This window comes from Cherax quadricarinatus, chromosome 30 (assembly GCF_038502225.1).
Source record: "Cherax quadricarinatus isolate ZL_2023a chromosome 30, ASM3850222v1, whole genome shotgun sequence".
NCBI lineage: Eukaryota > Metazoa > Arthropoda > Malacostraca > Decapoda > Parastacidae > Cherax > Cherax quadricarinatus.
Genome location: NC_091321.1, coordinates 3,803,463 through 3,816,194, shown reverse-complemented (window position 1 = coordinate 3,816,194; position 12,732 = coordinate 3,803,463). Strand labels below are relative to the sequence as shown.

Below are 12,732 nucleotides of genomic sequence, written 5' to 3'. Positions count from 1 at the left end.
AACTCCACACCTTTTCCTAATTTCCACACTCCGAATTTTCTGCATAATATTTACACCACACATTGCCCTTAAACAGGACATCTCCACTGCCTCCAACCGTCTCCTCGCTGCTGCATTTACCACCCAAACTTCACACCCATATAAGAGTGTTGGTATTACTATACTTTCATACATTCCCTTCTTTGCCTCCATAGATAACGTTTTTTGACTCCACATATACCTCAACGCACCACTCACCTTTTTTCCCTCATCAATTCTATGATTAACCTCATCCTTCATAAATCCATCCGCCGACACGTCAACTCCCAAGTATCTGAAAACATTCACTTCTTCCATACTCCTCCTCCCCAATTTGATATCCAATTTTTCTTTATCTAAATCATTTGATACCCTCATCACCTTACTCTTTTCTATGTTCACTTTCAACTTTCTACCTTTACACACATTCCCAAACTCATCCACTAACCTTTGCAATTTTTCTTTAGAATCTCCCATAAGCACAGTATCATAAGCAAAAAGTAACTGTGTCAATTCCCATTTTGAATTTGATTCCCCAAAATTTAATCCCACCCCTCTCCCGAACACCCTAGTATTTACTTCCTTTACAACCCGATCTATAAATATATTAAACAACGATGGTGACATTCAACATCCCTGTCTAAGACCTACTTTTACCGGGAAGTAGTCTCCCTCTCTTCTACACACCCTAACCTGAGCCTCACTATCCTCAAAAAAACTCTTTACAGCATTTAATAACTTACCACCTATTCCATATACAGTGGACCCCCGATTAACGATATTTTTTCATTCCAGAAGTATGTTCAGGTGCCAGTACTGACCGAATTTGTTCCCATAAGGAATATTGTGAAGTAGATTAGTCCATTTCAGACCCCCAAACATACACATACAAACGCACTTATATAAATACACTTACATAATTGGTCGCATTGGGAGGTGATCGTTAAGCGGGGGTCCACTGTACTTGCAACATCTGCCACATTGCTCCTCTATCCACTCTATCATATGCCTTTTCTAAATCCATAAGTGCAATAAAAACTTCCCTACCTTTATCTAAATACTGTTCACATATATGCTTCAACGTAAACACTTGATCTACACATCCCCTACCCACTCTGAAACCTCCTTGCTTATCCGCAATCCTACATTCTGTCTTACCTCTAATTCTTTCAATTATAACCCTACCGTACACTTTTCCTGGTATACTCAGTAAAGTTATTCCTCTATAATTTTTACAGTCTCCTTTGTCCCCTTTCCCTTTATATAAAGGGACTATACATGCTCTCTGCCAATCCCTAGGTACCTTCCCCTCTTTCATACATTTATTAAACAAAAGTACCAACCACTCCAACACTATATCCCCCCCTGCTTTTAACATTTCTGTCATGATCCCATCAGTTCCAGCTGCTTTACCCCCTTTCATTCTACGTAATGCCTCACGTACCTCCCCCACACTTACATTCTGCTCTTCTTCACTCCTAAAAGATGGTATACCTCCCTGACCAGTGCATGAAATTACTGCCTCTCTTTCTTCCTCAACATTTAAAAGTTCCTCAAAATATTCTTGCCATCTACCTAATACCTCCATCTCCCCATCTACTAACTCCCCTACTCTGTTTTTAACTGACAAATCCATACTTTCCCTAGGCTTTCTTAACTTGTTTAACTCACTCCAAAAATTTTTCTTATTTTCATTAAAATTTCTTGACAGTGCCTCTCCCACTCTATCATCTGCTCTCTTTTTGCACTTTCTCACCACTCTCTTTACCTTTCTTTTACTCTCCATATACTCTGCTCTTCTTATAACAACAAGTAAGAGGGAGGTGAAAGTGTATAAACTAAGGGAGGAGGAAGTTCGGGTGAGATATAAGCGACTATTGGCAGAAAGGTGGGCTAGTGCAAAGATGAGTAGTGGGGGGGTTGAAGAGGGTTGGAATAGTTTTAAAAATACTGTACAGTATTAGAATGTGGGGCAGAAGTTTGTGGTTATAGGAGGGTGGGGGCAGGAGGAAAGAGGAGTGATTGGTGGAATGATGAAGTAAAGGGTGTGATAAAAGAGAAAAAGGTAGCTTATGAGAGGTTTTTACAAAGCAGAAGAGTTATAAGAAGAGCAGAGTATATGGAGAGTATTAACTTTTATGGTATTATATTATTTTGTTTACATAACGTAACTAGAAAAATTATTTTACGTTGTCATAACATTCCACACAGACTAGTATAACAGAAAGGAAGTCTAAATAATAATAAATTTAGTACTGGGGACCTCTAAATGAAGTTCAATATCACAAAAATTTGTGAATAATTTTTAGCCAAAATAAATACAACAAAGGAGAGGGGGCAAGAGAAATTCGGAAGTAAATTTTCTATTCCCTATCAAAGGAAAGGATGAAAATTTGATGTCACTGAGGCACTTCTAAATAAAGTTCAATTATCACTAAACATTACATGAATGATTTTCAGTTACAAAAAAATACAACAAAGGAGAGAGGTGAGAAGATTTCAGAAATAATTTTTCTACCTTGTATAATCCTGATTACCAAAAGAAGGCAAGGTTATATTCCATCTCATCACTAGCACTGACCAGATAAAAATGAAGTCTTTATTTTTTTATTATTTTTTTATTATTATCACACCGGCCGATTCCCACCAAGGCAGGGTGGCCCAAAAAAGAAAAACTTTCACCATCATTCACTCCATCACTGTCTTGCCAGAAGGGTGCTTTACACTACAGTTTTTAAACTGCAACATTAACACCCCTCCTTCAGAGTGCAGGCACTGTACTTCCCATCTCCAGGACTCAAGTCCGGCCTGCCGGTTTCCCTGAATCCCTTCATAAATGTTACTTTGCTCACACTCCAACAGCACGTCAAGTATTAAAAACCATTTGTCTCCATTCACTCCTATCAAACACGCTCACGCATGCCTGCTGGAAGTCCAAGCCCCTCGCACACAAAACCTCCTTTACCCCCTCCCTCCAACCCTTCCTAGGCCGACCCCTACCCCGCCTTCCTTCCACTACAGACTGATACACTCTTGAAGTCATTCTGTTTCGCTCCATTCTCTCTACATGTCCGAACCACCTCAACAACCCTTCCTCAGCCCTCTGGACAACAGTTTTGGTAATCCCGCACCTCCTCCTAACTTCCAAACTACGAATTCTCTGCATTATATTCACACCACACATTGCCCTCAGACATGACATCTCCACTGCCTCCAGCCTTCTCCTCGCTGCAACATTCATCACCCACGCTTCACACCCATATAAGAGCGTTGGTAAAACTATACTCTCATACATTCCCCTCTTTGCCTCCAAGGACAAAGTTCTTTGTCTCCACAGACTCCTAAGTGCACCACTCACTCTTTTTCCCTCATCAATTCTATGATTCACCTCATCTTTCATAGACCCATCCGCTGACACGTCCACTCCCAAATATCTGAATACGTTCACCTCCTCCATACTCTCTCCCTCCAATCTGATATTCAATCTTTCATCACCTAATCTTTTTGTTATCCTCATAACCTTACTCTTTCCTGTATTCACCTTTAATTTTCTTCTTTTGCACACCCTACCAAATTCATCCACCAATCTCTGCAACTTCTCTTCAGAATCTCCCAAGAGCACAGTGTCATCAGCAAAGAGCAGCTGTGACAACTCCCACTTTGTGTGTGATTCTTTATCTTTTAACTCCACGCCTCTTGCCAAGACCCTCGCATTTACTTCTCTTACAACCCCATCTATAAATATATTAAACAACCACGGTGACATCACACATCCTTGTCTAAGGCCTACTTTTACTGGGAAAAAATTTCCCTCTTTCCTACATACTCTAACTTGAGCCTCACTATCCTCGTAAAAACTCTTCACTGCTTTCAGTAACCTACCTCCTACACCATACACTTGCAACATCTGCCACATTGCCCCCCTATCCACCCTGTCATACGCCTTTTCCAAATCCATAAATGCCACAAAGACCTCTTTAGCCTTATCTAAATACTGTTCACTTATATGTTTCACTGTAAACACCTGGTCCACACACCCCCTACCTTTCCTAAAGCCTCCTTGTTCATCTGCTATCCTATTCTCCGTCTTACTCTTAATTCTTTCAATTATAACTCTACCATACACTTTACCAGGTACACTCAACAGACTTATCCCCCTATAATTTTTGCACTCTCTTTTATCCCCTTTGCCTTTATACAAAGGAACTATGCATGCTCTCTGCCAATCCCTAGGTACCTTACCCTCTTCCATACATTTATTAAATAATTGCACCAACCACTCCAAAACTATATCCCCACCTGCTTTTAACATTTCTATCTTTATCCCATCAATCCCGGCTGCCTTACCCCCTTTCATTTTACTTACTGCCTCACGAACTTCCCCCAAACTCACAACTGGCTCTTCCTCACTCCTACAAGATGTCATTCCTCCTTGCCCTATACACGAAATCACAGCTTCCCTATCTTCATCAACATTTAACAATTCCTCAAAATATTCCTTCCATCTTCCCAATACCTCTAACTCTCCATTTAATAACTCTCCTCTCCTATTTTTAACTGACAAATCCATTTGTTCTCTAGGCTTTCTTAACTTGTTAATCTCACTCCAAAACTTTTTCTTATTTTCAACAAAATTTGTTGATAACATCTCACCCACTCTCTCATTTGCTCTCTTTTTACATTGCTTCACCACTCTCTTAACTTCTCTCTTTTTCTCCATATACTCTTCCCTCCTTGCATCACTTCTACTTTGTAAAAACTTCTCATATGCTAACTTTTTCTCCCTTACTACTCTCTTTACATCATCATTCCACCAATCGCTCCTCTTCCCTCCTGCACCCACTTTCCTGTAACCACAAACTTCTGCTGAACACTCTAACACTACATTTTTAAACCTACCCCATACCTCTTCGACCCCATTGCCTATGCTCTCATTAGCCCATCTATCCTCCAATAGCTGTTTATATCTTACCCTAACTGCCTCCTCTTTTAGTTTATAAACCTTCACCTCTCTCTTCCCTGATGCTTCTATTCTCCTTGTATCCCATCTACCTTTTACTCTCAGTGTAGCTACAACTAGAAAGTGATCTGATATATCTGTGGCCCCTCTATAAACATGTACATCCTGAAGTCTTTATATGTTTCATTAATAAATATTTAACATAAGTAGAACATACGGTTGAAAACTTAAGAGCCAGAGAATTCTTCTCATTTTTGTCTGCTGCAGCACTTGATGTCCAAAACTCCAGTTCCTTGATTGCATGGTCACGCTCGTCTTGGGTTTTCTCCAAGTTCTCAGCTGTGTTCTACAAAGAAGCAACACAAGTTATATAAAAGTTCAACAAACAAAAATATAGACTGGTGTATCACAAAAAAATTCAAATCAAACATTTGTACATACAAACCTTGAGTTTCTTCTTGCACTCAGACAGTTCTTCCTGACACTCCAATAGGGAATGTTCCAGCTGCTCTTGATGCTTACGAGATACTAAAAGCTCTTCCTCTTGTTTTTTTTTTTCTGCCATTATCTGAGACAGAGAATTTTTCTTAAGTGAACATAATGATGAATTAGTAGGTCGGGTACACAAGAACCATCCAGGAGGTGCTGCATTATCCTCTTATGAGTATAAAGAGGGAACCCTTTTTACATTATATTGTATACTCATCTTTGCCTTCCTGTGTTTCTTAACACTCACTGTCATAACCCCTGAAATTAAGTGCTAACAGTGTCACAGTTTAAAGTTAATAATACCAAGAATACAAACCTTGATGGAAAACTTGTGTAACTATGCAGGTACAAAGTTAGCTGTATGGGCGCAATTAACACATCAGTGATTTCACTTACTTTTAAGCCAATTCCATCGCTCAATTCAACCAAATTCTTAGCTATTTCACTAGAAAGCCTTCCAGTCTATCAATTGGGCAAAAGAAACAGCCCATTCAACTATCAGAACTACCCTATAGTTTGTACAGAAGTCAATTATTTGGCCAATTTTATACAAAATTCCATTTTAAAAACACTCCAAAATAAACATTGTAGGCATTCCAGCCACTAAAGCAACTTGTTCTTTGTTCATTAATCATGTCCCAAGGCCTATCCTATACAATACTTATCCTCTATTTTGAGTCTATCATCAAACCAAAAAAATCAAAGACTTACCCCATTTCTTGGCTAACAGAATATAGCCAAGACCTAGTAAAAAGTCATAAAACAAATTAGGAGGTGATAGGGCTCTTACCCTTCCTCACAAAAACTTCCAAAAATCAAATATTTCTGCCACTGAGGCATATTTCAAGTTACTTCTGACCCAATTCATCTTTATTACACCAATATGTCCTCCATTCTTTCAACTGATACCAATAACAGGAAGGGAGAAAAAAAAAAAAAAAACAGAAAACACTTCAAAGTATTAGAGATCAGCTGTTCTAATCATGCACTGAGTGAGGCAGCACTTTTTTTTTTCACACTATGTACACCCACTGCACAGACCCATTCTCCCATGTCAAGGACAAAATTTACCACTCGCAGTACATTAGAAGTCACTGATTATAGCAACATTGGCATCAATAATGTAGACCTACTTGGGAGACGGTGAAAGGGTTAATATAATAATTCTTAAATCTGACTTCTTTTTTTTTTTTTATCCTCTTAGAAAAGTGAATTTTAACGCTTCTCCCATAAACATGTGTTGTAGAAGACAAGTATATTTGCTAGATCACTGAACTAGGGAATGATTACCCTTTTTACCTTATTGCAATATGATAACAAAAAGAAATATTATTTTTTTCTGTTAAGCTATGTAATTACTTGCTGGCTTGTAGAAGCTAGGGATAAGGGAAAAAGCAAGCTCTAGCTTTTAGTACCACCTCTAATATTCAACCAACTGACATGATGGTGCCATGTCATATCTATTTTTTAACCACTGTATAAACTTTGCTGCCCCTGTCAATCCTTGGCACATTCCTCTTATTTATCATTTTTACGCTGAATAGATGCTTCATAATGAATTATTCCTGTAGCTTATTTGGATGTGTAATTTTCAACCATATTCTTGTTCTTGTATCCCTGTATCCTTGTCTGTACTCCTTAATATTTTATGTTGTGATTATATTCCCTCTTGTTTTTCACTCCTACAATGAGAGAAGGACTAGTTCTCATATTCTCTCTTCATAGTTCACTCTCTTCAGCTCAGGTAATTTCATACTCTCCTATTTCATGTTGTGTTTTATCAGGTTTTGGTTCTACACCAAGTATTCCCCTATCTATGATAAATCCTTTACTCTTACCCAAGCTTGCTTCTCTCATCTGCTAAGTAACTTACTATGTGGCACCATATTGAAAGCTTTCTTGCAGTCTAGGAACATGCAGTTCGCTTATCGCCCTTTCCTACCTACATAAAGGAATTACACTCAGAAACACTGACAGGGATTAAATACACCTTCACATATGCAGAGTAAATAAAGTCTGACAGCATTTGATCCCTTATAGAAGGAAAACTAATTTCTAGTAAGTTATGTCTTATCAAGTGAGATACTTACAGTAACCTGTAAATCTTCAAGTTCTGTTACTCGAGCACTGGACGTGGCCAAAGAACGGTCCAGTGTCTTGGCATAGTCCTCTAGGTGACCCTTCTCCTCTACTACCTGACCAATTCTACCCATCAATTCGCACTTTTCACTAGTCTCTTTCTTCATTTTTGTCTCAAGAGCCTGAAAGAAACAGAATAAATATATTTTATCAAATAAATAAAAAGTACAACACAGTAGATTTTTAAACTATGACAAGAATAACTGAAACTACAAATTTTGATTATTTCATACAAACATGTGATGCAATGTAGGTACAAATATCTCTGCCATGCCTCATAAATGATAATTAATGTAAGACCTTGGTACAAATACAATACACATGGAACAGCTTATCAGATATTAGAGCCTTACAACATTGTAGGCCTATATTTGGTTACCTGTATGCCTCTGGCAAGACAGTGATAGTGTGAATGATGGTGAAAGTGTTTCTTTTTTTGGGTCACCCTACCTTGGCGGAAGATGACCAGTGTGGTGAAAAAAACAAAAAGTTCAAAGGAATATCCTGGATTGGTTGTAAGTTGGTAGACAGCAACTGCCCAGGGAGGTACTACCATCCTGCTGAGTGATTGTAAAATGGAAGCATGTAACTGTTTTACATGATGGTAGGACTGCTAGTCTCTTTTTCTCTGTCTCATAAACATGTAAGGTTTTAGGTACATCTTGCTACTTCTACTTACACTTAAGTCACACTACACATACATGTATATGTACAAGCATATACAGGTCCACCATCACAAATCCAGCATCACTGGGACCTGTAGTGTGCCGGATTATTGAGTTTTCTGGATTACAGAGTGGTTAGGTTAGAATACACTTAATAAAGTTAACAAACTTGACTTACACATGAAAGTTCATTGAGCATTGGCAAAAATTGAACATTTCCACTACTTTGAGCTCAATTTCAAGGTACTTTTCATCGGGAAAACAATCAAGATCATATCAATTTCTGTAATATATCTTCCGTTCTATCAACTGAGACCAAAAAAAATGAATACAACCATAGAAATGATACGAAAACATAAAGCTAAGGGGTGGCTAATGGCCGAGAAGTGAACTCCGTTATTCATTTTTGGTGTAACTTAACCCCTTGAGGGTCCGTGCCGTAGATCTACGGCTTTACGTTGAGGGTCCAAACCACAGATCTACGTCATGAGCTCGGCTCACTCTGATAAGCTGAGCAGTAAATTTTGGCCTTGATATGAGAGAATACATTTATGTGGTATGTGTGCACCACATAAAACAAATCCTGCAGCACATAGTACATAATGAGAGAAAAAACTGAGACCGTAATTTTCGATTAAAACAGCGACATTGCAGTGTTTTTTCGTATGCTTTTTATAGTTGTATTTGCGATTTCTTGGTCTCATTTGATAGAATGGAAGACATAATACAGAAACAGAGATGATTTTGACTGGTTTTATAACTGGAAATGGCTGGAAACCGAGCTCAAAGTAACGGAAATGTTAAATTTTTGCCGATGTTCAAGAGTAAACAAATGACCTCACACATCTAATACACGCCTGCTGGTGGGTCTAATATACGTTCACAAATGTGCTGATATTATTTATATAATTATTACAATATTGCATAACAGTAAACCTTCTATTTTTTGGATTGAATAAAAATTCATTATGTGAATAAAAAATCAAAACAGAATTCATTAGTAAAGCCTGAAGATGTAACTAATGAACAAAGGAAATGTTAGTTTAGTGCCAGGAATGCCTGCTTTGTTTATTCTGGACCCTATTTTGAAATTGGAGTATTTTGAACTTTGCATTAAATTGGCCAAATTACCAATTTCCTATCACTTTATTTTGTAGTTGAAACAGTTGAATTGGCGAATTCTTGTGCTCAATCGATAGAATACGAGTCATACTAGTGAAATAGCTATGAATTTGGTCGACTGGAATAATGTAATTGGCCTAAAATGGGAGTTAAAGTCCGCAAAATCGCCGATGTGTAAATATTGCTGACACATCAAAATTCATGAGAGCATAATTTCGTCAATTTTCCATCAAATTTCGTACTTTTTGTTTTATTACCTTCAGAAAGAGATTCTCTACAATTTCATAAGAAAAAATAAAATTATTTTTTGAAAATTCTTGGACACTGGTGTACCCTTTGAAATTTGGCCTCTGGACCATGAAAGGGTTAAGAAGCATCTTTCCATCATACACTGCCCAAGTTTCAATAAGATAGCCCAACCAACAACTGAGAATTATTTTTTTTTTAACAAGATTGCCGTCTCCCACTGAGGCAGGGTGACCCAAAAAGAAAATACATACTTTCATCATCATTAAACACTTTCACCTCACTCATACATAATCACTGTTTTTGCAGAGGTGCCCAGAACACAACACTTTAAAAGCATATACGTATAAAGACACACAATATATCCCTCCAAACTGCCAATATCCCGAACCCCTCCTTTAAAGTGCAGGCATTGTACTTCCCATTTCCAGTACTCAAGTCTGGTTATATAATATAACTGGTTTTCCTGAATCACTTCACTAAATATTACCTTGCTCACACTCCAACAGATTGTCAGGTCCCAAATACCATTTGTCTCCATTCACTCCTATCTAACACGCTCACGCACGCTTGCTGGAAGTCCAAACCCCTCGCCCACAACACCTCCCTTACCCCCTCCCTCCAACCTTTTCGAGGACGACCCCTACCCCGCCTTCCTTCCCCTACAGATTTATATGCTCTCCATGTCATTCTACTTTGATCCATTCTCTCTAAATGACCAAACCACCTCAACAACCCCTCTTCAGCCCTCTGACTAATACTTTTATTAACTCCACCCCTCCTAATTTCCACACTCCAAATTTTCTACAAAATATTTACACCACACATTGCTCTTAAACAGGACATCTCCACTGCCTCTAACTGCCTCCTTGCTGCAGCATTTGCAACCCAAACTTCACACCCATATATGAGTCTTGGTACTACTATACTTTCATACATTCCCTTCTTTGCCTCCATAGATAACGTTTTTTGCCTCCACATATACCTCAATGCACAACTCACCTTTTTTCCTTCATCAATTCTGTGATTAACCTCATCCTTCATAAATCCATCCGCTGACACGTCAACTCCCAAATATCTGAAAAAAATCACTTCTTCCATACTCCTCCTCCCCAATTTGATATCCAATTTTTCTTTATCTAAATCATTTGATACTCTCATCACCTTACTCTTTTTCTATGTTCACTTTCAACTTTCTACCCTTACACACATTCCCAAATTCATCCACTAACCTTAGCAATTTTTCTTTAGAATCTCCCATAAGCACAGTATCATCAGCAAAAAGTAACTGTGTCACTTCCCATTTTGTATTTAATTCCCCATAATTTAATCCCACCCCTCTCCCGAACACCCTAGCATTTACTTCTTTTACAACCCCATCTATAAATATATTAAACAACGATGGTGACATTACACATCCCTGTCTAAGACCTACTTTTACCGGGAAGTAGTCTCCCTCTCTTCTACACACCCTAACCTGAGCCTCACTATCCTCATAAAAACTCTTTACAGCATTTAGTAACTTACCACCTATTCCATACACTTGCAACATCTGCCACATTGCTCCCCTATCCACTCTATCATATGCCTTTTCTAAATCCATAAATGCAATAAAAACTTCCCTACCTTTATCTAAATACTGCTCACATATATGCTTCAATGTAAACACTTGATCTACACATCCCCTACCCACTCTAAAACCTCCTTGCTCATCAGCAATTCTACATTCTGTCTTACCTCTAATTCTTTTAATAATAACTCTACTATACACTTTTCCTGGTATACTCAGTAAACTTATTCCTCTATAATTTTTACAATCTCTTTTGTCCCCCTTTCCTTTATATAAAGGGAATATAAATGCTCTTGGCCAATCCCTAGGTACCTTCCCCTATTTCATACATTTATTAAACAAAAATACCAACCACTCCAACACTATGTCCCCCCCTGCTTTTAACATTTCTGTCATGATCCCGCCAGTTCCAGCTGCTTTACCCCGTTTCATTCTACGTAATGCCTCACGCACCTCCCCCCACACTCATATCCTGTTCTTCCTCACTCCTAAAAGATGATATACCTCCCTGGCCAGAGCATGAAATTACCGCCTCCCTTTCTTCATCGACATTTAAAAGTTCCTCAAAATATTCTCACCATCTACCCAAAACCTCCATCTCCCCATCTACTAACTCCCCTTTTCTGTTTTTAACTGATAAATCCATTTGTTCCCTAGGCTTTCTTAACTTGTTTAACTCACTCCAAAATTTTTTCTTATTTTCAATAAAATTCCTTGACAGTACCTCTCCCACTCTATCATCCGCTCTCCTTTTGCACTCTCTCACCACTCTCTTCACCTTTCTTTTACTCTCCATATACTCTACTCTTCTCATAACACTTCTGCTTTGTAAATACCTCTCATAAGCTACCTTTTTCTCTTTTATCACACCCTTTACTTCATCATTCCACCAATCACTTCTCTTTCCTCCTGCATCCACCCTCCTATAACCACAAACTTCTGCCTCACATTCTAATACTGCATTTTTAAAACTATTCCAACCCTCTTCAACCCCCCCATTACTCATACCTGCACCAGCCCATCTTTCTGCCAATAGTTGCTTATATTTCACCCGAACTTCCTCCTCCCTTAGTTTATACACTTTCACCTCCCTCTTACTTGTCGTTGCCATTTTCCTCTTAGTAAGTGAGTAAAGGTAGTTGGTTGGTAGACAGCAACCACCCAGGGAGGTACTACTGTCCTGCCAAGTGAATGTAAAACAAAAGTCTGTAATTGTTTTACATGATGGTAGGATTGCTGGTGTCCTTTTTTCTGTCTCATGAACATGCAAGATTTCAGGTATGTCTTGCTACTTCTACTTACACTTAGGTCACACTACACATACATGTACAAGCACATATATACACACCCCTCTGGGTTTTCTTCTATTTTCTTTCTAGTTCTTATTCTTGTTTGCTTCCTCTTATCTCCATAGGGAAGTGGAACAGAATTCTTCCTCCGTAAGCCAGGCGTGTTGTAAGAGGCGACTAAAATGCCGGGAGGAAAGGGGTAGTAGCCTCTTCTCCTGTATATATTACTAAATG

At 38.5% G+C, this 12,732-nt stretch overlaps 1 protein-coding gene across 6 annotated transcripts in view; it reads right to left on the bottom strand.

The window, feature by feature from the left end:
* The window catches only part of LOC128692603 (tax1-binding protein 1 homolog), a 92,408-nt gene that overhangs the window by 27,647 nt on the left and 52,029 nt on the right, over nt 1–12,732 (bottom strand). For all 6 annotated transcript variants that reach the window (XM_053781800.2, XM_053781794.2, XM_053781792.2 and 3 more), the window contains 3 exons: nt 7,558–7,728; nt 5,424–5,546; nt 5,196–5,324 (listed from right to left, as the gene is read on the bottom strand). In XM_053781800.2, coding sequence (XP_053637775.2) covers nt 5,196–5,324; nt 5,424–5,546; nt 7,558–7,728 — 423 coding nt within the window. The remainder of the gene's footprint in view (nt 1–5,195; nt 5,325–5,423; nt 5,547–7,557; nt 7,729–12,732) is intronic.